Source organism: Colletotrichum scovillei (assembly GCF_011075155.1).
Source record: "Colletotrichum scovillei strain TJNH1 chromosome Unknown Contig00010, whole genome shotgun sequence".
Taxonomy (NCBI): domain Eukaryota; kingdom Fungi; phylum Ascomycota; class Sordariomycetes; order Glomerellales; family Glomerellaceae; genus Colletotrichum; species Colletotrichum scovillei.
In genome coordinates this window covers 1,035,381-1,061,877 of record NW_023336268.1, presented here as the reverse complement: position 1 = coordinate 1,061,877, position 26,497 = coordinate 1,035,381, and the positions used below count along the sequence as shown (strand labels likewise).

Genomic DNA, 26,497 nt, shown 5'->3' with positions numbered 1-26,497 from the left:
TATATTGTAAAATCGATGTGGTGTCTAATCCTCCAGATATTGAAGTGCATTTACTTGCAATTTTGTGTGGGGTTCAGGTCACGGAATGCCATTCCGAAGGTTATATGCAAAAGCAGCCGGTGGGAGAGGCTTCATAGGATGGCACACCGTCATCACAGGTGCGAATGCACCATGAGGATGTGCCTGCTCTCCATCCGACGAAGTGTGAGCAGTGAGGTTCGTGATTAAGGCCCATAGGCGGGGATACTAAAATGAGGCCCGTCATGTTAGCTGTCTGTCGGAAATATTATAGCATGCCAATGATACCTGGGAGCGAAGCCGTGAAGTACGAACCTTGTCTCTCAGGATCCACGCGATCTCGGGCACGGATTCCACCATCAACGGGTTGTCGAGATTCCCCATAAGTTGTTCATCCAAGTCAGATCTTCCTTGTTTGACTTCCTCAGCGTAAAAGCATTCAGCACCTCTGAGCATTTCATCGATGAACCCAGATTGTTCCCATCTGTTCCATGTATTGAAATGCTCCCTGATCTCAGAGAGCAGAGTGGGAAGTCGGCGCTCGCGACTGGTACTCTGCTCGTTTGAGAGCGCAGGTGACTCACTCAGATCGGCCGTATAGTAGAGAGATAGCACAGCATCCAGGCTGCTAAAGCCCAGAAGCTTCGCACAATGTCTCAGACAACTCAGTCTCTCACAAAGAGATGTGGTGCTTGCTATAGAGCCGACCCGTCCCCGTGGTGTTCTCGGCTCGTTCTTTCCAGCGCAAAGGTCACCGTGAATACCCATGAGCTCGTGAGAGCAGTCACGATGTTGAAAAGTCTCCGTTTCCGGCGGAGAGGAGAGATAACTCAAAGCGATATCGTTGTCCCAGCTGGGTATCTCGGCTGGGGCTAGTATTCCAAGCATTTGGTCCGAGGGACACTCAAGCCTTGCAGCCAGTGGATCTCCGCGGTCGAAACATCCTGGTGCCAATCCTTTATGGATGTCATTTGGTCTTCCCCCACCGAAGAATCCGCCTGGGCTCGCGATTAGTGGTGGATTCTGCGGTGTCTGGGCTAGGAAACGCCACATGGTCTCGGTGACTTCTGGAAACTGTGACGAGGGATCTTCTGGCAGAGACATAGATTCTCTGGATGTGCTAGTTGAGCTGAGAGGAGGCGCCGTCGATGGTACTGATTGTTGTCCTGGGGTCGTGGGTATGCTGAGCGAGCCTTTGTCCCGCGGCTCATGTTCGTTGGAGGACAGTTCTTTCTTTTCTTTGACCAAACTCTCGAGGACTCGAAGACGCTGTTTAAGCTTCTCCCCTGCCTAAACTGTCAGCCTGAGCTCCTGACGAGAATCATTGTCGAGACGAACGGTGAGCACGTTGCGCGATTCGATTTTGAATCCTCTTCTTCTCTCTTGGGTCAGATACTGTGGTCCAATCATCTTTGCCTGAAGCGGAAGCAGCCTTCTCCTTGTCCATTTTCCTACACGTAGGTAGTGTATTCGGTTGGAAAGTAGATGTCTTCAGAACAGCTTCAAAACGGGTCAACGAGTAACGCGGAGGATGTTACAAGGTAGTTCTGATAGAATCTACATTGAAATCAAAGGAAAATGACATTTTAAACCTGCATTTCTTGGGCAGTATTCCTACTTGAACCAAAGTCGCAGCTCTTTATCTACAAGTTCAGCGATTTGGACCAAGTGTCGCCTGCGAGGTTTATTCCCCGGGCTTGCAATCATCTTTTGCTACCAGCTCGTGTTTCTCCAAACTCAATACTACGTGAAGGACGTCTTTGGCCTATCCACTTAGCCATGCTGTCTCACCAGTTTACTTTCAACTCCTCCAACCCTTGTCGAGGTCTCCAAAAGACCCTCTTGACTCGTGAGATCTTGCTCGAGTATGGCGTTTGGTGTACTCGGATTCGCTGCCGAAATGTGCCCCGAAATCTAAGCATGGTCTGGGGGAGGAGATATCTCAGATATCATACCACAGACCCTTGGGATTTGCCTGAGCTACAACCCACTTGGCTTCGGCTTACCTTTTTTGAAGGTAGGTTCCGTCGGCGTTTACTGGTTTATTTGCCGCTTCGTGGCGATGCAAGTGAAATGCAGTCGGAGATCCACAAAGTGGACCATGAATAAGCCAAGAGTCGGCTACGAGGATGGCTGGTTTCACGTCAAAAAACCAACTTCTAGACGCCAAAGATATGGTCCGTTAGTCGAACTAACATAAGTTGACGTGGTATAATCATTGAACCTACCTCACTGTTCATGCTGCCTGGCAGTAAGGAGGCGGTTTGGCCGATCTAAATAGCGGACTTGGTTATAGACTTTAGAGCTGCGGGACCGAAGGAATTGTTCAGCCAGGACCATTCCGATGTGGCACTTCAAATAATCAGTGATACAAAGATCACTTAGTATGAGATCCCAGGATACCATTGCGGAGTTATTGCATCGGGTCATGGATTAGTTAGTGAGCACTGAGCAATGTCCGTCCGAAGCTCCCAGCCGCCAGACATGACTCGTACGGAAGCGGCCCGCCCCGCAGACGCCGGAAACCTTAATCGAGGATCCTTGCCTGAGAAGACGGAGTAGCAGAGTTCGATATCACGAACCATGCTTGTCTTTTAGTATTTTGCCAAATAAAGCTACTCTAGCCGATAAGTCGAATCTGTCCGGCAAGTCTGAATGCATCCTCCCGTCGGTTGGCCCACCGGGCCGCCTTGTGTAAAGCGGAAGCCTCGGGATTTTCCCTGCCATCCGGCCCTGGTCTTCGGCTTCGGGTTAGTGGAAAGAAGAGTGGTTGCACAATGAGGGCTGTCACTCTCTTCTCATCTTCTAGTCGTCGGGCCGATGCCCGTCTTCTGAACAATATCTATCATTTTTGGCAACCTCGCGTAACTTTGGCTTCGGGTACTCCTTAACCGCCCCATGGCCTACTGACCGTGCGTGCGTAACCCTGCATGCAATGGGCTAGGATTTCCTTGACAATTTGTTCCTTGATAGAAAGTTCGGTTTCTTGTGAACTTTATGCAATACTAGACCGCGTTGTTGAGTAGGAATGAGAGCACAGATTACTCCGTAATAGAAGGGGCGATCACCACGCAAATAGTCCTACCTAGCTCAGACATTAAGTCTTGTGCTGTGGGCACCTGCACAAATCCACAAGTGAATTGCAGATCGTCAAGCAACGCTCACTAGCTAGCTTCTCGACAAGACACGTGTATATTGATCTAAGCCCCCATCATCACATTCACTCCCACTTTGAAAAGTTACCTATGTTGTGTCCATAACCGGTGCGAGGACGTGAAAAATCGGAAGACTTTTCAACTTTTACGAAATTCATTGTTTTGATACAACTATGGGTGCAGATGATAATTCATTCGTGGAACCAGGCATGGGCCTCAATGGACAAATACTAGAACCTCCAACTCACACCCTGATGCAACATCATGCATATGCCATCAATATTTCCCCCTAATGTTGAAGCATACTATTCCCTCTCATCTCTGTACTCATAAAGTGTGGCGATTGACTCCTCGTCGAGTCGTTGTTGTCATTACAAAGGTGGCGTGATCTTGTTGCCCAAAAATGGATCGATTTCCTCGGTGAACACATAGTTGCCGTCAGAGTCAAGAGGGTACGACTTGCCTGAGTATGACGGAGACATCAGTATGTTTTACGGCGTACAAATTGTGCATCTCTTACCAAGGAATGGATGAACAATCGTGATATTGTCGTAAATATCGAAGTGGCGATCCCGAGCCCAGTTGTTGACGAGATCCCAATTGTAGCAGCTGTGCTCGGTTCTGAAGTTCGTCAGTGGCCTTCGATTGTTGTCGACCCAGTCATATGAGCCGATTGAGATGTCTGCTTTGCACATGAGAGCCATGCGGATGTCTGACAAGGATATCAAATGCATATTAGCAAAGTAACAGAATCATCGGTGGACATTGAATGCTTAAGGAAAGTCTTACTGTCAACGCAGTGATCAATGTGGTCTTCCAGATGACGCTTCAGCTTCACATTGCCCTTGAAGTAGTAGTCCGGGTATAGAGCTTGACGAACTAGTTTCAAGCAGTGAATCTGATGATGGACGTTCAACCCGCTCCAGTAATAATCAGTCAATTGACCAGACGCATCCGAAAGTCGAACAGAAGTTCGATTGATTTTCTTGAGGTCTTCTGCTGTGAGTTTGAGATTGCTGTACAAGACAAGCTCGTCCCATGCTGCGTCTAGTTCTGGTCTCGGCTTGCCTCGATAGACGTTACCATCTGTCACTTCGTTCATCCACAAGGATCGTTCTGGCTTCAGAGCCTTTCGAGCTGGTGCTATTGTCCGAAGATTGACGATCAGCACAAAATCCAGCACGATATGCCTAAAACAGAATCTACTTACACCATACCATGGTCTGATCGTCGGCGCATATCTTCTCTTCACCCTGGAGCGAGATGATGAAAGTGAGGAAGAGGGCGGTATAGAACGTAAATATCATAAGATGAATCCAAAGATAGGGTCGGCGGAGTTGATCTAATAATGTGCCGGATCCCTTGCGAGGACGCAAAGCACGCTTTTCGGCAAGTAGGTGCTCCTCAGACCCGGCGTCGGAGCCATTCTCGTTCATGATTTGGTACTCCGGTAGGCCAGAGATACGAGACCAAGGCCATTTGAGAAGGTTCATTGTCGTAGATGCGTAACGGTTGTGAGAAAATGTTTCAAAATGGATTGAGATGTTGTTATCGTGGTAAACCACGTGCAGCCGAAACTGAAGGAGCACCAGATTGGAGGCAGTTTGGTGGTCCTATCTCAAGACTAAACCATACGATCCTACATGTATGGCTATTTCATTCGGTCGCGAAAAGAGTATGGCGTTGCAAAGTTTTGCTTTCCCAAGTCCCCATTAATCAGGCAAGGTATATACAGACCAAATCTGACATAATACCTTGCGTAACATAGATCCAAGCTTCTCATATGACTAAAGTCTGCTTGAGCATCTGGCATGCCCACTCTTTCTGAGGACAGTGGCAGCACAATACCGTCTGACAACTGAGTCATACACTGACTATCCGACCGTCTTGACAGGTTCAGCTACTCGCGACTGTATCACAACATGATGACCTAAGGTTATACCTTGGCATCTAGGAGATGTGCCTCGATGGCATCGAACGCTGTTGCTGGCGGAGCTCACCACTTTCGAGCATGAATGGGACTCTGTCAGTCGAATGACAATGCTGGTTGATGGCGATGTGACGACCAGTCAATGAATTTACAGTTTACTGGACATCGAATGCCATCTTTGAGGAAACCGTGATCTGAACACAAGTATTTAGCTTCTTCAATCCGTCCGAGATAGTTCTCATATCAACCAGCTCTCTACACAACAGCTTCCATCGACCGCAAAGAAATCAAGTACCTCACAACCAACAACCAGCCAACCACCTCCACTTTCGAAATGAAGTTCTCCAACACTCTCCTCCTTGTCGCCCCCTTGACTGCCCTCGCGGCTGAGACATTTGGTAAGTCTAATATTCCCTGACCACTTCACCATCAATTGAGACGCATAAACGTCAAAACTCCTATCTCTCTAACACTTCAGTAGGCGCCCACGGTGGTGCGGTGGCTCAAGCTGGCGCCAAGGTCCATCAGCGCGAGGAGTCCACTGCCTTCAGCCCTGCTCAGGATGACGCGAAAGCCTACAAGCGCGGCCAGGACGATGCTAAGGCGTACAAGCGTGGTCAAGACGATGCTAAGGCCTACAAGAGAGGCCAGGACGATGCGAAGGCTTACAAACGGGAGGAGTCCACTGCCTTCAGCCCTGCTCAGGACGACGCGAAGGCATACAAGCGCGGACAGGACGATGCGAAGGCTTACAAGAGAGGCCAGGACGACGCGAAGGCTTACAAGCGCGGCCAAGATGATGCTAAGGCCTACAAGCGCGGCCAAGATGATGCTAAGGCCTACAAGCGCGGACAGGATGACGCGAAGGCCTACAAGCGTGGTCAGGACGATGCTAAGGCCTACAAGAGAGGCCAGGACGACGCAAAGGCTTACAAGAGAGGCCAGGACGACGCAAAGGCTTACAAGAGAGGCCAGGACGACGCGAAGGCGTACAAGCGTGGTCAAGATGATGCTAAGGCTTACAAGCGCGGTCAAGACGATGCGAAGGCGTACAAGCGCGGCCAGGATGATGCGAAGGCCTATAAGCTTCTGTAAGCGGGGTCTTTGACCAAAACTTGAAGTGCCTCAAGTAGCCTCGAACTGGTAAGTAATGATCATCGGAACCAACGCAATTGTTATTGAGCAATGAGACTGAATCAAGATTTCAGAAGCTGGCGAATTGTATGGGTTAAATAGCAATCCATGAGAATCATACTCGGCTACACCTTGCAGCATGACCTTGTGCAACCAGCTACCTTCACCCTATTGCTATTTGAGCTTCCCCATCATTTTGCAGATAGCTTTCCATCACTTACTCGGCGGGGGTTCGTCAGTCATTTCATGTATAGATCTTTAGTCTGTCATTCATTAGGTACTAGGTCAATACATTATTTCCCCCTACTTTGATGCTCGTTCGCTTGATTTGGCCACGAGTTTATCCACACGAGACACTTTACTTGCGTCCAGAAACAATGCATAAACATGATTTGGACAAAGCAGTTCAATTATTCCTGCTCGGAAGACTCAGTAAGTCTGAATATCTTCTGACATAGCTTTTGTGCCATTATAACCAAGGTAACCTAAACGCCTATCCATGCCATTGTATACACCACTTCATAAATGCAGTCGTATCCCCATTCATAAAACTAGCACCCTAGTTGAGCTTGGCCTCCTCGACGGCCAAGGGCGCCACCAAATCCGAAATCCAGGCCTGCTTCTTCTCGTCGGTGTATTGAGGGTAGGGGCGTCTGCAGTGGCAGCTGGTCAAGGGGTATCCGTGGGACTTGGCAACCACCCACTTGGTACCGTTGATACCGCCCTTGCCGAAAGCCCACTCCATCTGGGCCAGCTTAAGCTGAGCAGCGGAGGCCTCCTCAATCTTGCCGGCGTTGTAAAGGTCAAAGATCTTGATGCAGTACTAGGCCTCCTCAATCTTGCCGGCGTTGTAAAGGTCAAAGATCTTGATGCAGTACTTGGGGAAGAGGTTGGCGACGCCGGTGATGGTGCCGTTGCTGCCGACGGACATGGCGGGCACAAGCCAGTCACTCTGGCCTGCGAGGGCGAAGAACTCGGAGGGGTCGAACTCGGCGCGAACGCGAGCGACCTTGGCGATTCCGCCGCAGGTGAGCTTAACACCGACAATGTTGGCGTGCTTGCCCAGGCGGGAGAGCATGTCAGAGTTGACGTCGAGGCCGGCGGCGACACCGGGGAAGTTGTAGATGATGATGGGGATGGGGCTGGCGTCAGCGAGCTCCTCGAAGAAGCCGACGATGGCCTCCTCGTTCATGGCGAAGTGGAAGTAGCTGGGGACAAGGACAAGAGCGTAGTCGGCGCCAGCGGCCTTGGCGAGCTTGGTCTCTTCGATAACGGCACGGGTGGACTGGCCACCGCAGCCCATGGTGATGGTAAGGTCGGGGCGACCGGCCTTGACGGCAACTTCTCTTGTGGCCTTGACGAGTCTGGTCTTCTCGTCATTGGTGAGGGTGACAGCCTCGCCGTTGGTGCCAGCCAGGACGACTGCGATACTGTCAGATTTGACCCTTTAAGGTTCTAATCAAATTATTATTTACCTCCATGGAGTCCAGACTTCACCAAGAACTCGAGGTGTTTGGTCTGCACGTCCCAATCGATCTCTTGGCTGGCATCATTGCCAAACCAGGTCAAACTAGGCACGTGAATACCGGCGGGAAAAGTCTTAGCAGCCATTATGAATGGTGTAGTGGGTGTAGGATACGCTTGACAAAATGAACACAAGTGAGTTTAGGGTATCGATTGGAGGTTTAGGAATAAGCAGAAGAAAGGCCGACAGATTCAAATGGCAACAGTCGATACAAGTATATTCTGAACTCCGTGGGTCGGAGCGCTCAACCCCGCGGTGGGCATCGAGGCGCGGGGCTCTTCAAGGTGGCATGTTTCCGACAAGCCGACCTTCCCCACGGGCATGAACCGAGCATGCAAGGCGGGTTTCTTGTGGAGTCGGAGTCTCAGGAAGCGGGCAAGGTCATGAGTCGTGAGCTGCTCACTCAGTCTTCCCCACGGGCCAGGTCATCTGATTGAAGAACTCCAATACCATGGCGAAACCGAACAAAGAACCTGAGTTCTGAGAGTAACCGATCGGAGTGGATCGGCGTCGTGGCCGTATGTGGGCCTTCCGATCGGGATCCACACTGATCGGGTACGCTAGTGTCGCCCGTCGGTTGCAGCCGACGGAACTGGTCACGCAGCTTGCCAGCTCGGAATCTTGTCTAGCTCTCACTAGGACGACGATGGCTTCCGCGGCTTGAAAGAGCAGTCCATAGATCACTGGTGACGTAGGTAGATGGGACATGTGGTAAAGCTGTTTTGATTCAGATACTATACAATGAAAGGGGTATCAAACGCTGTTACGACTTGAGCTAGGGACGAAGCGAGCGAAGACTTCCAATGCTGAGCTGTCCTCGGCAAGTGCTTCAAGTTCAAGAAGGCCGCGAAGACTCATTGCTTAGGTACAGGTGGGTGATGAAGCCTGCCAAAGTCGTCCAAGGTCAGGCAGTTCAGACAATAGCAAAACATGAGTTGAAGATTGCGTGCATGACTGATCGGATGTCAACCCGGACCTTCTCAGCATCCTGCCTAGCCTGCACCTCTTCTAGAACTTGGGCAGTGATCTTCGCATTGCCGGCAACGCTCTCCATGCGCAGGATCTGGGTCTTTATCCATATCCTCTCCTGGGGGTCCTGCTCTTCCGACCCCAGCATCAGTAAAGGCCAAAGCATGTTGACCGGCAACGAGTTATCTGCATCCAGTGAATCAACCAGTAGTCGGGCTAGGCGTCGGATCTGATTGAGAGCGTCGTTGGCTTCTTTAGTAAGCGGAAAGGTTTTGTATGCCACCCTATGTAGGTGGACTTTACTTGCGTGATAGTTGGCAAGATAGGTTCGGAAGGCACGTGTGATAACGAACGCTAGGTGCGGTGAAACGTGAGGCTCCGTCAACTTCCCCGCCACGGCATAGTCCATGAGCGGGGGCCGCTGCTCGTATAAGGTCCGCAGATCCGCTGCGATGGCGGCCCCGATGTTCATGACCTCCGTCTCGTCCTCGACGGTGCCACGTGACCTATGCCAAGGGTCGATCTTCGATATTCGACCCATGAAGCTCTGAACCTTTTGGAAGAAGACAATACCGGGGTGGTAAAGAACTTGGAATAGGACATCCTCAATGTCACCATCTCCAAAGTCCTCCCTGGTTGAGTCTGCGCCTCCTCCATCGAAACTAGCTGGTGACGCTTCGACTAAGAGCAGCTCGTCATCTTTGGAAAGGAGCAAGCCCTGTCCACCAGCGGAAACGGCACGGGCATCGAGTAAGCGCATCCACTGCAGGAATTGCTTCTCGATAGGAGCAAAACTGCTCTTCTCGCCTTGCTGGAACAGCCCGTAGGCCCGCTTAAGGAACGAGTCTGCAGCCTTGATCTGACCTCGGAGGATGTCGACATAACTGAGGAAGAAGAGCGTCGCGAGGAGGTGCTCCCTGCGTGAGCTCGGATTGTCGGTCGCGGGCGACGACTCATCGCCACAGGTAGCCACTTCCGACACGGCTTTTTGATAATGATCCTCCGGACTGGCTAGCCAGGAGCCTTCGCGACGTGATAGCATCAGGTTTGAGAAGGCGAGTACCGACCACTTGACCATTTGCGACGCACCTGCCATGTCGACGACAACCTGTCGAACGGCCAGCCACTTCTTCTGCGTCTCGACTTCGGCAAGGATAGGAGGGACGACTACGCGGCTGAAGTAGTCCATGAGTCTGTCATCCTCAGTCGGTACATGTAATGCCATGGCCTGCTCTGACTGACTACTAGCATCAGGGATTGGTGATGGGTCTGGCAGCTCATCCATAGCAGTCCGATCTGGAAAGGTGAGATTCGGCGGGCTACTCATGAGCGGCGGTTGCCGGCTTCCAAGAGGCTGGCCCGAGAACTGGTTCCTCTTTGACAAATAGTTAGAAATACGAGTTCATGGGATGTAATTGGGATCGGGTTTGATGATGTCTTACGAGAACTTGCCCATCAAGGCTCATCTGCTGACCAGGTTCTGGGTTGACCTGCTGCCAGGCATCGCCAGCATCCCACAAGAAGTTGGCATAGTCGAATATCTCATCGACGGCCTGCATGGGCTGGAACACCGACGCCGCCGGCGAAACGGAGGCATCGGTAGCATGAGACGGGATAGCCGGACTACGGCCAGACCCGGAGGACCCTGCGGCTGCTAACATTGCGTGGGCGGCGAAGCTGCTCGACTGCGGCCGCCACTTGCACTCTAGATTCAGGCGCTCGCAATGACTGCACCGAGGTCGACTCTCATCACATTTGACTTTGCGGCGTCTGTGGGTCGAACGTCAGCAAGATGTTCATCCATCGGCACGGAGTACTGCCGGTGATTTCGGGTCTTTGGCTGGACCTCCTCGACAGTACCGCGTCGGGTGATTGTCCGACGACCGTCCATGGGCTGCCGGACCGGAGTCTCGAGGTACCAAGTGTGGAAGAAACTTACTTGCAAGTCAAACAACCTTCCCTGGACCTAACTGATCTCCTCGCTGGTCGGGAGTAACTTGGCAGAGCCGAAGTCCCACTATTCTCCTGCATGCTGGCGGTTGCGATCGCGTGCGGGCTCTTTGGCAATGGCGGACATCCTCTCCTTTTGGCCCCCTTCGAGTTTTTTTCCCCTGCTGCCGCTGACTGCTACTCGCACTGCCTTGTCTGCCTGCCTGTAATGGTTTGGTGTGGCCGCTGCTGCGCTGGGTTGGAGTCTGTGGATGAGCGCGCAACGTTTTGTCCAAAGCTGGGGGAATGGAGCGCGGGGATATTTTCCCCCCTTTCAACTCCACGATGTGGGGGGGTTGCGGAGGGGGTCAGATTCCTGCCCCTGAAAATTTTCTGCGCCGTTGCCGGACTGACTCGTACGCCTAAATGTTCTACACTGCGCGGTGGTCTTTGGAGTCAGTTCTTCGACCGATGTTAGTAATGGCAACTTGAACAACTGTGGAGATTCTAGCGCGCTTTTCGGAGCCCAAGCATGAGTGTTAGTACCGGGTGTTTGAGGATTGACTGCACCGCCACAAGCCACAGTTGGAATGCGTGACGAATTTGTGATCCCTTGAGTCTACTCTTATGCCATCAACAGAGGACGAACTGTATAGTCGACTCGGAGCTTCAGTGATGACACGCGTTTTGAATGAGTCCATCCTCATCTTGGGGTAAACGCCCTAACTGATGTTATCAAGGCAGACGTCGAACTTGAAAAAGAGTTGAACTCTCATGCTCAGGGACCAAATTGTAGCACATGCACCACGTTGACAATTAACAAGGTACACTGCAGACCAAAGTAACGGCGAGACTACCAGTGCCTCACACAACGATTATCTTTCGCTAAAGTATCCGAAGATGCTCAAAGTCTAGTTTTCGAGCTTTTATCCCCTCGCGGAAGTTGGCCGAAAGTGTGTGACAGCCAGAATGTGGCTGACTGCGTAACGCCATGCGCCACCGCCAAAATGCGTCAGCCACATTGAATCCAACGCAACTCAACTCATCCGGAGAGTTAATGATAGAATGATTCTTGTCCTATTTTAAAGACTTGGACGTCTAACATTAGCGCCAATCTCGTTTCAATCTCTTCGTTCCATGGTACCCACACAGAAGTCCATTTTTGGAATCCGAGAAATGTGTGAAGATGATCCTTTCATGTTCAGTCCATGAACTCTCTCAGGAGTCGGTAGGTTCAAAGCGGACTCAACTAACGACTTGTAGCCACCCTGATGAGTACATTTTCATCTACTCAAACGCCAGACCTTCTCCAAAACTGCGTGTGTAAGTAACATAGTCAAAAATTGAATTCGGGGTCATTTATGTAAGTCTCAAATCATATCATCGTCATTTGCAAAATTCCTCGGGAGATCAAGTCCTCTATTGTCATGCGACGCCGGTTTGAGAGATCATGATACATAAAAGAACTCATATTGAGTGTGTGTTCTCTTGGCTTGATAGAGAGGCTCGATGGGGGCTATTCAACCGACGGGGAAGCACCCGCGTGACCGGTGAGGATTCCGCGCCAAGTCGTGCAGTCCTCCATCACTAGCTTCCCAGACCCCAGGCCGGGGGTGGCTGAGCACAGCTAAAAATGTGGTATTGTATGATATCCAGCAGTCTGGAAGGTATAACCGATGTTCAAAGGTAGACGATGCCACGAATCAAGTCGAGCGGTGTTGAAATGATTCGGCGCCAGCGACTGAAATTTTGGAGATTCCCTCAATGCGGGGAGTCTCTCTGCATGCGCCGTAACATCACATGAGTCCTGCTGGCTATTGATTCATGGGTAGATAGACATGGAAGCTGTGAGTATTGGGAGCCTGAGAAGCATCTCGCCGCAGAACCAGCCCTGCATGCCAACTAGATCTGGGGCGACGCGGCGCACACAAGATAGACAGTAGCCAAGCCAGAACCAAGAAGCCATCATCAGTTTTGGGCTGTTCCGCCGAGGTCATTGGAGGTTATGAGTGGTTCCTGATGGAGCCGCTTCGTGACAGCGCAGCGGCTCGTGTGGTCTCGGAACTCAAACTTGACTACCGATGAGGAGGTTGGGGGCAGATCCAGACCCGCGCCGGGTACAGATGAACTGCCAGACGGGGGGATCACCCCGGTTCCGTCATGGCTTGTCACCCACACCTTGACCCAACTCCAGAGAAGAAATGCCATTTTGCACCTTCCGGTTCTTTGGGACCTGATGTTGCTCTCGGTAATCAAACGTCGGCTTTCAGCTCGTTATATCAACTTGGATGCACATTCGACTTACTGCGTCCGGTTCTCCCCGTTTGTTTTCGTCTCGGCATTCCTTCTGAACTAGCGTATTGCTTAGCTGGGCTTTTCATTTTTCTTCCTTCCATATTGAACCTTATCTCGTATGAAACTTTTCGGGAAGTCAGATCCCCTTTTTGAGCTGGAATTAGACACGTAAAAGTGGCTGAATATTTGGTTCGCTACTTCTGAAAGAGGGAAATTCGTAGAAAAGGTTATCAGACTCTGTGGCATTCAAACTTGGTTGTCAAGAATCAGTGTCTAAATATGACAGAAGCGCGGTTTGTTAGAATCAGGGCCACCGAGCAGTATCAAAATCCGTCCTGCCTCTTTTTGATGTCTTCGTCGGATCAGGATCTTCGATGGTGTTACCCCTCATCCTCGCGTGGTTCATGCATACAGTCAGTGGGCTGTGTAAGTGAATGTAACGGAGGAAACAACCTTGGCACACTTGCATTTGGTAGTGATGAATGGCGACAACAGTCCTGAGTTTTGATTGAGAGATATCAAAGTCAGCGCAGACAAGTAAGCCAAATGACATGAACAGACATGTTCGTTTTGTGCATCCCCTTACCCCCTCTTTGGAGCCATTCTTGGCTACTCCACACATCTGCTGACGCCAAGTGTTTGCTGCCCAGTCTGTCCAATTGTGCAGGGGCAAGATGTGATCACATTCATCACTGCTGGATGGTTGGTTGGACCGTGAGGATGAAGTTCTTTTATTGCCCCCTCCACAAACCCGACCCTTTGTTACGGGTCCCAGGCAAGTTTTGACGACTGCCACCCAGTTTTTTCCCATGGGGGTGTCGCGGGGTAAACACCGCCAATCCTCGACTGTTCCACGAAGCTGTTCCAAACACGGGCTTTCCATTCGATGGAAGGCAGTTCAAGCTTATTGTAGGGTGGAACGTCATGGCGGACTAGATAAAGCTTGCCTCCCCGCTTTGTCTCCACGATGGAATGGTCTGCCGGGTCCTATCTCTACCTCGCACAATTCCCAGGTTGTTCATCTATCTCTCCGCAGAGTTGTGATACGGTCTCTCCATCATTGCCTTACTCTTCCCATCAGCCTTTTAAATCTGAAAGCCCAATATGGGCTTCTTCAGTACCCATGCGTCCGGAACGCTTGATCCTCCGGAGGTGCGAAACTGGCGCATTCACTTGATCGCCCTCGTCGCGAGCATGTCAGCTTTGGCTAGTACGTGATTCTCTTGCATTTGCGGATCAACTTTGTCTCTACCTAGATGAAGGGGCACTTGGCATACACCACGTCTTCGAGAGCTTAGTGTGACATTTCTGGGTGCACCGCACCATGTCAATCCGTGTCAGTTAGCGAGCAGGGAGGTCTCTGGTTGAACTCAGAACGTTAGCATGACCTCCTTACAGATCACTTGCTAACTCACTATTTCAGTGGGCTATGACACTGCAGTTATTGGAGGAACAATGGCACTGGACTCGTTCCGGCGTGATTTTCACCTGGACGAAGTTAGCTCGACAACCCGCGATACCATCCAGGGCAACATCGTCTCAACATTTCAGGTATGCTTGTTGACAAGAACTAGGCATGGACTATTTCGTGACTAAATGGGTGTTCTAGGCCGGTTGCTTCTTTGGCGCCCTATTCACGTTCCCCATCGCCGAGAAATTCGGTCGCAGGAAGACAGTCATGCTCGCCGGAACCGTATTTCTCATCGGTGGCACTCTTATGACTGCAGCCAGCGGAAACCTGAACTTGATCTACGCAGGCCGTGCCATTGCTGGTTTGGGAATCGGGGCATCATCGTTGACTGTCCCCGTTTACATCGCCGAGACGGCCCCGCCTTCGATCCGTGGTCGACTAGTCGGCATCTTCGAAATCGCCTCCCAAGGAGGTGGTATGCTGGGCTTCTGGATCAACGTAAGTACATCCATCGTGATATCCTCAAATTCATGAGTCAAATATCTGACGTGAAGATTCTAGTACGCTACTGACAGGACGATTGATGTCGGGTCAAGGGCCCAGTGGATCGTACCCCTCGCAATTCAGCTATTGCCAGGCTTGGGACTCGCGCTAGGCATGATCTGGTGCCCAGAGTCTCCCCGTTGGCTCGCACGTGGAGACCATTTTGACTCTGCAGAGCCAGGCTTGGGACTCGCGCTAGGCATGATCTGGTGCCCAGAGTCTCCCCGTTGGCTCGCACGTGGAGACCATTTTGACTCTGCAGAAAGAATCTTGACCCAGATCCGTGGTCTACCTGCAGATCACGAGTACATTCGCCGTGAGATGAATGATATTCGCACTCAGGTCGAGCAGCGTACGTCTCAACGCATGACGAAGAAGCAAATGTTCCAAAAGCTTTTCCAAAAAGGTATTCGAAATCGCATGGGCCTGGGCATGGCGCTCATGTTCCTTCAGAGTTTCACGGGGGTCAACATAATTACATATTATAGCCCGAGAATTTTCGAAACTCTTGGAATCACTGGAACATCTACAAAGCTCTTTTCTACTGGCTTTTATGGCATCTCCAAGACATTCGGAATGTTCCTCTTCACCTTCTGGGTTGCTGAGAGAGTCGGTCGACGAAAGGGACTATTGTGGGGATCTGCACTTGGATGCATTCCAATGTGGTATATTGGAGGATATGTCATGGTACAATTCTTTCCGAGCTGTTTCTTCTCAAGCAAAAGAGCCGAAGCAAGATGTACCACCTTACATTTATACTAACACTCTGTGCAGAAAGCAGACCCTGCCACAGCTGCCGCGGCAGGCCAAGTCACCCAGGACGGCTGGGGCTATCTTGCCATGGCTTGTGTTTACATCAACGGAGTAAGTTGCTTTCTTATCGATATACTTATACCGACTTTTGAGCACTAACACTGAGATTATGACATAGATAATCATCTGCGCAACGTGGCAAGGAATCACTTGGCTGTACGCTTCTGAAGTGCAGACACTGGAAATCAGAATGCTGGCCGTCTCTATCACAACCGCCACAACCTGGCTAGGAAGCTTCATCATTGCCCGCTCCACCCCCTACATGATCTCCGACCTAGGATACGGCGCATACTTCTTCTTCAGCAGTGTCTTGATGCTCATGGGCATTTGGGCATTCTTCTTCGTGCCAGAGACCAAGGGTATGTTTACTTATCCGCTACATGGAAACCTGTGCATTTGCTAATCGAGATATGACTAGGCCTGACCCTTGAGGACATGGACGCTCTGTTCATGCAACCTACCCATAAGACAGTGTGGGCTCAAATGAGAGGTAGGGCAGTGGTGGCCCCTGGTCGTGCCAGATCTCCCTCCATTACCGATGAGAAATACGAGGCAAATATCGAGGCTGCTCAGATTGAAGAGCGTACCAGGTCATGAAACTAGCGACTGCCTTTCTCCGGCCCGACAGTCGGGGATGAGGCTCTCAGTACGTTTCTGTCACCTCTATTCATCTCGAAAACTTTAAGTAGTCCGTGGAGCGCCACAAGTCCTGGAAAGGTGATGTTGGGGCCAATGTGGGAAGGTCTGTGGATACAAGACCTGCTCACCATCTTTGGAGTCCGAGGCACACATTTCATCGCGGAAACAAAGACTATTATGCGCCGTGTGCGGCCTTGAGTTCTTATTGCTTGGTGATTCGCTTCTTCCTCACCTAGAAGTGAGACTGGTCTCTTTCTCAACATGGTAGACCACTGTTATAATTGCTCCAACAGCAAGTTCTTATGATATCAGTAAATAATTTGTGATATCTGTTTCCTGGATGACAAAAGCCATCTACGCCATCACCCAATCCATAAGCATACTATCCTAATGAGAGCCGAATGATAAACCCCAATGAGTGTTGGGCTCTTCATGAAGACCTGTGACTACGTATTTGACTCGAGCGTAGGCCAAGGTTGAGTTATTCGTGTATAGACTATATCATCTAACTTCAAGTGTTGCTTGAATCGTAACCTCAACATCGCCATCTAGGTCATCCTTGCTCAGTAACGTCTCGGGTATACGCTGGCAGCATCGTCGTCGGGAAGCTTGGAAAAGATCTTTTACGACAGTCGACAATGGAACATCTCATCCAGATCCCACAACGAGTTGTTCGCGACCAAGATGAAGGGAGCTTTGTGGCTTGCCGATAATCCGTCAATCTGGGCCGGACCGAAGTTTCGTAGCTGCGGGGCAATAAGGGTGACCACACAATGAAATTCGGCAGGAGAAATCTGGATAAAAGGCTGTGCATGAGTAAGTAGTGACAGAAATTCTACTTAGAAATCTGAATGGTCTCCCGAGAGATCACCTGTGATGTATTCAAATATTCTCCATCGAGCGATAGGTGCACTGGTGTTTGAGATATGTGTACGTACTCATATCAGGGGTAATAGCGAATCACACGATGGCCCATTTCTGTTTTCGCCCTACCTTATGTTCAAAGTAGAAAACCAACCAAAAAGCACCTGAGAACAACTGAAGAACATGTATATTGACGCCATCCAACACTCGTTGCTATCAGCATGGTCGACACCTTTTTTCTGGTACGTCTTGTTAAAGGGACCACTTTACTCCCATTGCGTGTTCTGAGGATGATGCTTAGCGGTGGAAAGTTTATCCTGGCGAGTGTATCGGCCCGCGTAATTACGAGCCGGGCCGGTGGGCGAGCACCAAAATCGTGCTGGAGCCGCGTCGTGCCCAAGTTCAATCTCGGAGATAGTGATTTCGATGGTCGGAGCGCTTCGGCAGGGACAAGCTTAAACATCAAGGTTCGAACGCCAAAGGGCAGAGTTCCAATTGGCCCAGTGACTTTCATCACGTCAGGTATCAACATACGACGTACAGCTATCGACATCCAAAGGACGTCCAATACTCATCTCCTTCATCGATGGCTGTCTGTGGCTATGTATCCATAGACCATCCGGCTACCATTTATCTTTGAGCACATTCTCGCATTCGATGCATGTTCCCACAAGTTCGATTGGCACAGTATGCAATTTGCCTGTTTCACCTTCACTGCCCGCTCCAGGGTATCGATTCAGGGTCCAAGTGTACCCACCCACGCTGTCAACGCAAGCTTTCATTCCCCCCCCGGCTGCTTGCTAGCGTCTAGTGACGTTCTAGAACTGGGTTTAGCAGGGGTTCGAGCAAGGCAATTTGTGATTGCGCCTGCAGGAAAAGGAGAGTAAAGTTGGCATGCAGCCCGTTGGCTGAAGAGGCTGAAGAAAATGGGAAATCAGATGGGAAATTTTGCCGATCTTGGCTCCCATTGTTGGTTCAACCATTGGGAATCATCATCTCTGGAAGCTCCTTGCTTGCGCTTTGGTGGTATTACGCGACACTTGAAGTGAGAAATGCGCGACACTGGTGAAAAGTCCCGCACTAACAGGACTCACTGAGCTGAGAATGTCTGACCGCCTTTTGTTGTCTACTGAATGGAATACCTATTGGAAATATCCGTCAATAGAGACTATACATCAAGGGGACTTTGATTGGGAACTAGACTTTCGTATGCTATGCAGCCACGGTCTCTCGAGTCTCTGTCAAGGTGTCGCAAATGGCTGTTTTCAGAGAGCACTGGCACACTGACACATGCTTTTTTGTCTTTGGGGTCGCAGACGGCAAGGAACAAAACCCCCCAATTGACGGAGGCTCTACCGAAACCCGGTCCAATGAGAAGCTCCAAAGGACAGAGCTCGTAGCTCTCTTCGGAAAGTCTCCAGTGGAAAGGGGAATGAGGAGACGTGAGGAGACAATAACAAGAACAAGCGCAATGGAAGGGGGACTGAAAGAGGTGGATGACATGAACCATGGGGCCCCCAACGTATTGGCAACAGGATTGAAGAAATATACGGCGCTCGCATGATGTTGCCGCCGCTTACGCAGCTCCCAGCACTATTTCACAACGAGATGGGCTGTTTTTTTCATTGCGGTTAGTCAGTGACCTCTGGAGACGCTGCCGGTTTCCCAGCGCAAGCGAAACAGAAACGCGACATGGGTTGAAGAGATTGGGTACCCGTAATAAAGCACTGGTCACCTCCTTTAACGGCATCGTGTCTTCCCACTTTTTTCATTTTTTGGATTCCCCTTCCCCGTTTTGAAGCCCCTAAAAAAAAAAACCCTTTCCTCCAGCTTCAAATGGGTTGAGTAGACGGGGGGAAATTCCATTGCTTGACCGACCGCCTCTCCTCCTTCTCTTTTCCGTTTCCGCTTCTCTCGATTGCATTTACTCCTTCTCATCGCGCGTGCGGGGTCTTGGCATTGAGGTTTTTTGAGATTTGGGATTCGAGACTTTTTTCCTTCCAGAACCCACATGCAATGAGTAATCTCATCGTCGCCCCAGACCTTACGGTTCACGATACTATCGTTCTGCAGAACCTTATCGACGACATCGAACGCTACAACGATAAGCATCTCGCTCCCACAGACGGCGACGAGGGGTATGCCAGTCAGGAATCCTTGGGTGAGAAGTCAAAGGATGATGAAAGTGAGCGAGCCTTTTCTTTCCCTTTTCTGCCAGCCCAGATCTCACTAAATTCTCACTTTCACTTTCACTCTCATCCTCATTCTCACTCACCTGCATGTTCTCACTTACTTTTCGAACATCCCAATTGACCCGGAATCTTAGCCTGCCGCGGAGTTTCAAACCAGAGAGACGCCAAGGACATCCGCAAGCTGAAAGGTCTCAACGACGCAACAAGTCAAGACTTTGAGCCATCCGTCTTCTCATCATTCGACCTGCGCGATCTCCCCCACAAGCTCCCAGCCGTCATCTATCAAAATGTCGTCGTCCCCTACGTCGCCTGGGGGCGCAAAATCGTCCGTCACGAGACCGACGTCATCATGCTCACACACCTAATCCTCTACTTCACCCTCTCAGTACCGAGCGCCATCATGCTCTTCCGCAACTTCAACTACATCCACGGCGTCGCCCACATGCTCATGCAGTTCTGGTTCACCGGCACCTACACCCTCATGATGCACCAGCACATCCACATGAACGGCATCCTCTCAAAGAACTGGGCCGTCCTGCGCTTCTTCGACGCCGCGTTCCCCTACATCACCGATCCCCTCATGGGCCACACTTGGAACACGTACTTTTACCACCATGTAAAGCACCACCACGTCGAGGGTAACGGGCCCCACGACCTGTCGTCAACCATCCGCTACCAGCGTGACAATATCTTCCACTTCCTGCACTACGTCGGACGTTTCATCTTCCTGGTCTGGTTCGACCTGCCGCGGTACTTCTTCCGCAAGGGCCAGACGAAGAACGGCCTCAAGACGGGATTCTGGGAGCTCGGCAACTACGCCTTCCTCTACACCCTGTACTGCCTCCACAGCAAGGCGACGACCTTCGTCTTCCTCGGGCCTCTCGCGCTCATGAGGTTGGGTTTGATGGTCGGCAACTGGGGCCAACACGCCTTTGTCGACGCCGACGAGCCGGATTCGGACTTCCGCTCCAGCATCACCCTGATTGATGTGCCGGTAAGCATTCGCCAAGGAGGGCCTCCCCTCCACACACCCCACATTGCCAAGGATGAAGATCGTTCTGAACGCTGACCACCTCAACAGAGCAACCGATACTGCTACAACGACGGCTACCACACGTCGCACCACCTCAACCCCCGCCGTCACTGGCGCGACCACCCAACATCCTTTTTGCAGCAGAAGAAGACGTATATTCGCGAAAAGGCGCTCGTGTTCCACAACATCGACTACCTCATGGTGACGGTTAAGCTGCTTCAGAAGGACTACCTGCACCTGGCAAAGTGCCTGGTGCCGGTCGGTGAGCAGATTGGCATGACGATTGAGGAGCGTGCGACGATGCTGCAGCGGCATACGAGAAAGTTTGAGGAGGATGAGATTCGCGAAAAGTTCCGGGACTATTCCAAGACGAAATAAGAGGTCTGTCCCTTGATTTTCCAGGACACCGGCATTTTCGACACCTAGGAGCCAACTTGAGATATCGAGGGCCTCTAGAGGAGGAGCGTAATTCTTCTCGGCATGGCCCTTACATGAGCATGTCAGCATTACTTCCATTTCATTGCATACATGGCGCAAGCGACTTCTGAATAAAGCAAGAGAAAAAACTGGGATCATTAGACGATAGACAAAAACAGGCCTGGAGGGGCTGAGAATAGATTTGAGAGACTCCTCGGCTCTGCTGAGGCTTTTGAGCCATCCATGAATACGCCATACCTCGATGTATAGTGACGTCGCCGGGATCGTTTCGACGATACCCAGTCTGTGCGGGCTATCAAGGTTCAGCCAGCTCCTCGATCGGAGCTAATGATTGATGGCACAATGTATTAGACAAGAAAATATCTTCTCAGGGTCCTCAGAGTAAGACAGGGGCAACTATCCCCAGCGGCAGAAGAAATGTTGTTAATTTCCCTCGAGACAGCTGTCTCGGGCGAGGCTCAACGGTCAATCTTTAACGATGCGGGTGGTCCCGTGCGCGTTCCCTCTGGACCTGGCTGAAAGTGGTGGCATGTGGGAATGAGATGAGGTAGGATAAGGTAAGGTGGTGGTATTTGACATTATTGTCGTAAGACGTGGGGGTATTACATGGTATCTCGTGTGGTATATTAACAGCATTTCCTGGCCCTTTTCATCAACGTCAGCATGAACCTATCATGAGGCACGTCCATACGAGTGAGCCAGCCATCAACAACGTCAACATGCCCCTGCTCGGGGCACCATTCTGTGTCGGCGATGGCGCCGCCAGGCTGGTACTATCCCCGGGACTCGACACCTTCTCGCCCGTCGATGCGACGACAACCTCCCCTGTGGGATACTGCACGTTATACACCGGCGCATCTTTCAGCTCCACCGGCATGCCGAGCGAGTGCTTGCACGTAGGCTGGTTCGCCGCAGGCCAATCCAACTCGCACTCCTCGTCGTATCCCCATGCGCAGACCGAATCCAGTGTATTGTACAGCCCAAAGTTCTTCGCCACCCAGCTGTCCGGCTGGTCGAGGCAGCTGGCGAGGAAGTTCATGCTGTTGGACGCGCTGAGCGGCAGCTTCTTGTTCTTGGTCTTGAGGAGCTCCTTGCAGTCGTCCGCCGGCAGCTCCTTGTATGTCATGGCCAGCGGTCCGCCCGCGACGGGCGCCTTCTTCGCGGAATTACCCGTGTACAGGTAGTTCCAGGCATCGTAGCTGACGTCGTAGGCGCCCTGGGATTGGTCAATTCGGAGGAGTTTCACGGTGCGCTTGCCGTCGGAGGAGCCGTCGTCGTAGGTGAGGGAGATGCAAAGGTTGGTGCAGTCTACGGATCCGGGCCAGTAGGCGACGCGGTCGGTATTGATCTTGCAGCCGAGGACGCCAACTGAGGAGGAGTAGCTATCGTGGGGCGTTGCCCAGACGGTGCCGTCGGCGGCGACATGGTTCGGCGAAGATGCGATCAGCAGAAGGAATAGTTGCGACAGCGATGAAAGAGCGGTGCTGCGCATTGTTAGAGAGAGTGGATAGGGAGGGGTCCCAACGGGATGCCCCCCTCTGAACTAATGAGTGACTTTGGTATGTAGTAAGGGAGCGATAATGATTGTGGCCAGCCGCAAATGCGGCCGATATGCGACTCAAAGGAGTGAGGTCATCGATGATCTGCAGCTTGCGCCGATGGTGTTGTGGTGTGGTGTGGGTTGCAAAGAAAAGAGAGAAGATGGGGGATTCGGATCGCGAACGTTGGGCGCGCGCACCCCCAAGACTCAAGTGCATCCCGTCCGATCCTTCCCCCGGGATTCCAGGCACAAGATGCCCATCTCATCTCGCTTAATTGGCGCTTGCGATTCGCCAAAGCACCCGATCAGACCCGCCACGTGCCCGTGATCAGCTTAAAAAATAGAAGATGAAACCTTAAATAGGGGTCCAAGGGACGAATTTCCGCTGGCGGTGTGGTTATGTCAGCATCTGCCAGTTGTCTTCCATCCCTTCGTCCACCTTTTCAATAAGTCAAGATCTCTCATTATGTCAAGGAAATGTTAAAATGGGATGACTTGATCGAGCCTCAGACTACCTCAATTCTCAAGGGCCTTGGATTATGTTGCACTTACTTACCTTGTAAACAATCCACTCGTAACTCGGACGCATCAAGCTTTGAGGACGGCACCCTCATCCCGGAATGATTACAATCCCGGGAACAAGATACGCGTGCGTTCCGCGGATAATCTATCAGTTGCTGGATTAACTCACTGGCAAATATGTTAGAGTTTCTTAGAACCTTACGTTACCAGCGCCATGTTATCGCATTCGCGTTAGAAAGTTCTCTATGACCCCAAGCCCGATCGCAGGTATCGTATCTACTGCGTAGAGAAGCCTATCATGTCACATGTGGTGCGAAGCGACACAGCTTCGCATATGAAACCACGTTTGTCATCCAGGTAGTGACTGCAGTCTTTGCAACTTGATCAGGTACTCAACGTATAAGGCACGCACAGAGAGTGGCCTTCGCTCTTTCTTGCCTACTAGTTAGTGCTTAAGGTAACTTGAGGTGAACTGGAAGCTTTCCGGTCTCTCCGTCGACGGAATTTATGATTATGGACAACTCCGGCTTGGCCGTACAACCAAAACCAGTTGTATATGTGCCAATATTGAGACCGACGTTTTGAATGTTTCAAGTGGTCCCGAATTAATTAACGACAGCATCCCACATAGGGGCCGCCAAGTGACTGGAGCACCTGCAGGGTAACTGACTCAACATCTCTAACAATCTATCAAAGAGAGTTCTTCTCGAATCTTGATAACGGAATGCGGATCTCTTAGTATACTGCTTATTTATAGCCCTAAAAGAATTCAACGAATACCTATAAATGGGGAAGCTTCAACCCTTCTCGATCGCCCCCAACACCCATACACTCACGCCATCCATCGACTGATCTCGACTTTCCTTCACCGCGTTCCTTCACACACGGCAAAATGCGTTTCTTCGTTCTCATCGCGCTCGCTACCACTGCCCTTGCAGTCGCTCTGCCCGAGCCCCAGAAGTGCAACCCGAGCATCAACTGCTGCACTTACACCGAGACAGCATGCAACAACCGTGGCGACGCCTGCACAGCGACCTGCAACGTACGTCCATCGCAGGAAGACAAATCCCCTGTTCTCAGAAACCTCTGACTAACCTCTGTGCACTCTACAGGGTCAAAAGCGCAGTGGTTCCTGCAATGACTTGGGCAGTGGCTCCCTCTCATGCGATGCTGCTTAGGATGTTGGAAATATGGAAGATTATTGTGACTGGGGGATTACAGAACGATTGCATGGCAATACAGGAGCGTTCAGCATTTGAAAGCGTTTAGATTTGATACCAGCTAATCAAGTGACAAAGCCTGTGGCTAAAACGGAGGTTCAGGAGACAAGACACAGAGCCTCAGAGGTGGTCGCCGCAAGCTGGTAAACAGCATGCGATGATGGCTAGCCATTGTTTATGGACTCAAACGTGATGTGCTCGTTCAATGAAGATTTGTTTTAAAGATGAGAATCTCGAGTAATTTGAATCCATTCACAGTCGTGAACATTATATTTTGAGGTTCCTATTGACTGATTGATCGTTTGTGTGTCAAGCTCGACTGTCAAGGCCGAAGCGCATCGAGCCTATGTAAAAGCTATATGTCTAGTCGTCAACAGCACTGAGTCAACGATCATCTACCTTAGACTAGATACTTGCCGAAGAACTCATTGAGCTTAGGGCCGGCAACCTCCACATTGTCATACAAGTCGGCATGGGTAAGTCCATCAATAACGAGCAGCTCCTTCGGCTCCTTGGCCTTTGCAACAGCATCCTCGCTATACCACTTCGAAGCAGCTTTGGTCCCAGTAATTGCCAAGAACGGCCTTGGGCTGATCAGCTGATTCCAGGTAAAGGCGTCAAAATTGCCCATGATGTCCCAGCTTCGCGGCAAGCAAAGGTTAGGGACTCGAGGGTGAGTCGCTGTGGCCCTGCTAGTGCAGTAGTACGAAGCCAGGTCGCGGAACGACTGGGGCATTTCGATAGAGGCGGTGGCCGGGTCGAACTCATCGAGTAACATGTGGATAATGTCAACTTTCTCTCCCGTAACGTCGCTGTTACGGTCTCTGGCAGCGGCCTCGAGCTGGGTGCGGAGCATGTCAAGATTGGATCCGTCCTTATCGAGACCGCGGCGCGCCATTGTGCCCGAGCAAACGCCGGCAGAGATGGCGACGGCCTTGATTCGGAGATCGGTCTGTGCTGCGAAGGAGACGTAGCCGCCTGATGCGCAGATTCCCAGTACGCCGATTTTCTCAGAGTCGATTTCATCGCGGCTGACGAGGTACGTGACCGCCGACTTGATGACCTCAACCCTCTGACCGGGGTCTTCGAGGTAGCGGAGCTCTCCTTCGGATTCTCCTTGGTAGGCCGCGTCATAGGCGAGGCAATAGAAGCCGGCCTGAGAAAGGACGCGAGCGTAGTGGGTGGGGGGGTGTTCTTTGACTGAGGTCCAAGGGTGGGCAATGACGACAGCTGCTCCAGAACGGGCGGGAGAATCGATAACAGGAGGGTAGAAGTGGCCTGCAAGTTTGTAGCCGCGAGAGGTGAATGTAACCTTTGCCGGGGTGGACAATGTCGCCGAAGATGATATCTTTCGGGGGTGAGATGCTTTACTCATAAGTCGAGTTGTGTAGGAATGAGGGCGAGAATGGAACAAAAGATGCATTTCGGGTGAGGACCGATCGCAATAAATAGTTAATTTTCCTTCTACTGGCTTCATCACCCCGGCGGGTAGACGAACGAGACTCCTTGGAGGAAGATCCATTGAGGAACACTTCCTCAGCCAGCACAAGCAACCCTGACCTACAGTTGTACATGCACCCAGGCGGAGCTGGTCTACGTATGACTTGAATTTTGAGGTGAAGGTAAGTCCGATGTGCATCCAGAGCCCTCTTTCCGTTTATGCCCGAAAACATTGCCGACGATCGTTCTCGCCGCGTCACGACCTGTTGTCTCAAGGTGAAGTCACCGATACCGAAACCGAAGCTTATTTGCATGTCACCGATGGTAACTAAATGCAGATTTCGAGAATTCTAGGGCTCCCAGCTTCTCCCACGCGGGTACAAATACATATGAGTACTCTGCGATGTTGTCGAGCCTGGTTTTCAAGCCACGTATTACACGTTTCCGTATCCACTAGGCATCCAGGGTAACCATGGAATAAGGAAGGATAGCTATAATCGGGCAAAAGCACGCTTCGGACTTAAGAATTGTGTAGAAAAAACCATAAGCAGCGTGCATTACATGGAATTGGCTCAGTGTATGAGGGACTCGACATCTAGAATATTCGAAAATTGCCTGACTAGAGAGGGTATAAGCCGACTGGTCCATTCCTTGACTCAAAAGTCACAAGCAAGGTGCATTCGACTACAGGGCTGAAACATAAGCAGAATGCATACACGTCCGGGAACTAACCGTATTTGGATGGCCACCCTCTCTGCTGCTGACTAGGTGGTTAAAGCCTCAAAACGTGATATGTATACTTACATCGCGGCACTCTCTCGTAAATTGGAGGCGATTTCCTTGCTCAGTTTCCTTGAGAACTGAAATTTTGATTCATTGCCTGGTTC

The 26,497-nt window shown here is 51.1% G+C and overlaps 9 protein-coding genes across 9 annotated transcripts; 4 read left to right on the top strand and 5 right to left on the bottom strand.

Moving 5' to 3' along the window:
- Positions 1-3,544: 3,544 nt before the first annotated feature.
- HER10_EVM0013348 (uncharacterized protein) lies at positions 3,545-4,666 on the bottom strand (the record flags this gene model as incomplete). Its single annotated transcript, XM_035482710.1, has 4 exons — positions 3,545-3,636; positions 3,694-3,885; positions 3,963-4,316; positions 4,384-4,666. The coding sequence occupies 4 exons, from the start codon at positions 4,664-4,666 to the stop codon at positions 3,545-3,547; spliced, it is 921 nt and encodes a 306-aa protein (XP_035328694.1).
- A 771-nt stretch (positions 4,667-5,437) lies between these two features.
- Positions 5,438-6,198, top strand: HER10_EVM0007365 (uncharacterized protein; the record flags this gene model as incomplete). The annotated part of the gene is made up of 2 exons (XM_035476923.1): positions 5,438-5,501; positions 5,585-6,198. 2 exons carry the CDS (start codon positions 5,438-5,440, stop codon positions 6,196-6,198), a joined length of 678 nt encoding a protein of 225 aa, XP_035328174.1.
- A 598-nt stretch (positions 6,199-6,796) lies between these two features.
- On the bottom strand, positions 6,797-8,175 carry HER10_EVM0001862 (dihydrodipicolinate synthetase; the record flags this gene model as incomplete). Its single annotated transcript, XM_035471597.1, has 3 exons — positions 7,713-8,175; positions 7,067-7,659; positions 6,797-7,012 (listed from the first exon to the last, which is right to left on the bottom strand). The coding sequence occupies exons 1-3, from the start codon at positions 7,846-7,848 to the stop codon at positions 6,797-6,799; spliced, it is 945 nt and encodes a 314-aa protein (XP_035327640.1). The 5' UTR covers positions 7,849-8,175.
- Positions 8,176-8,675: 500 nt separating this feature from the next.
- Positions 8,676-10,392, bottom strand: HER10_EVM0008290 (C6 finger domain-containing protein; the record flags this gene model as incomplete). The annotated part of the gene is made up of 5 exons (XM_035477817.1): positions 8,676-8,960; positions 9,207-9,393; positions 9,496-9,869; positions 9,945-10,106; positions 10,174-10,392. The coding sequence occupies 5 exons, from the start codon at positions 10,390-10,392 to the stop codon at positions 8,676-8,678; spliced, it is 1,227 nt and encodes a 408-aa protein (XP_035328250.1).
- A 3,667-nt stretch (positions 10,393-14,059) lies between these two features.
- Positions 14,060-16,319, top strand: HER10_EVM0001438 (uncharacterized protein; the record flags this gene model as incomplete). The annotated part of the gene is made up of 8 exons (XM_035471185.1): positions 14,060-14,165; positions 14,379-14,506; positions 14,565-14,864; positions 14,928-15,352; positions 15,398-15,596; positions 15,684-15,773; positions 15,841-16,081; positions 16,141-16,319. 8 exons carry the CDS (start codon positions 14,060-14,062, stop codon positions 16,317-16,319), a joined length of 1,668 nt encoding a protein of 555 aa, XP_035327604.1.
- A 2,668-nt stretch (positions 16,320-18,987) lies between these two features.
- On the top strand, positions 18,988-22,717 carry HER10_EVM0001109 (fatty acid desaturase). Its single transcript, XM_035470869.1, has 3 exons — positions 18,988-19,410; positions 19,552-20,411; positions 20,499-22,717. The coding sequence occupies exons 1-3, from the start codon at positions 19,242-19,244 to the stop codon at positions 20,826-20,828; spliced, it is 1,359 nt and encodes a 452-aa protein (XP_035327572.1). The 5' UTR covers positions 18,988-19,241; the 3' UTR covers positions 20,829-22,717.
- Positions 21,547-22,380, bottom strand: HER10_EVM0006771 (uncharacterized protein; the record flags this gene model as incomplete). Its single annotated transcript, XM_035476347.1, has 1 exon — positions 21,547-22,380. One exon carries the CDS (start codon positions 22,378-22,380, stop codon positions 21,547-21,549), a length of 834 nt encoding a protein of 277 aa, XP_035328125.1.
- Positions 22,718-23,842: 1,125 nt separating the features above from the next.
- On the top strand, positions 23,843-24,128 carry HER10_EVM0012708 (uncharacterized protein; the record flags this gene model as incomplete). The annotated part of the gene is made up of 2 exons (XM_035482096.1): positions 23,843-23,992; positions 24,063-24,128. 2 exons carry the CDS (start codon positions 23,843-23,845, stop codon positions 24,126-24,128), a joined length of 216 nt encoding a protein of 71 aa, XP_035328633.1.
- Positions 24,129-24,570: 442 nt separating this feature from the next.
- HER10_EVM0009751 (uncharacterized protein) lies at positions 24,571-25,545 on the bottom strand (the record flags this gene model as incomplete). Its single annotated transcript, XM_035479227.1, has 1 exon — positions 24,571-25,545. The coding sequence occupies one exon, from the start codon at positions 25,543-25,545 to the stop codon at positions 24,571-24,573; it is 975 nt and encodes a 324-aa protein (XP_035328374.1).
- Between the last annotated feature and the right edge of the window lie 952 nt (positions 25,546-26,497).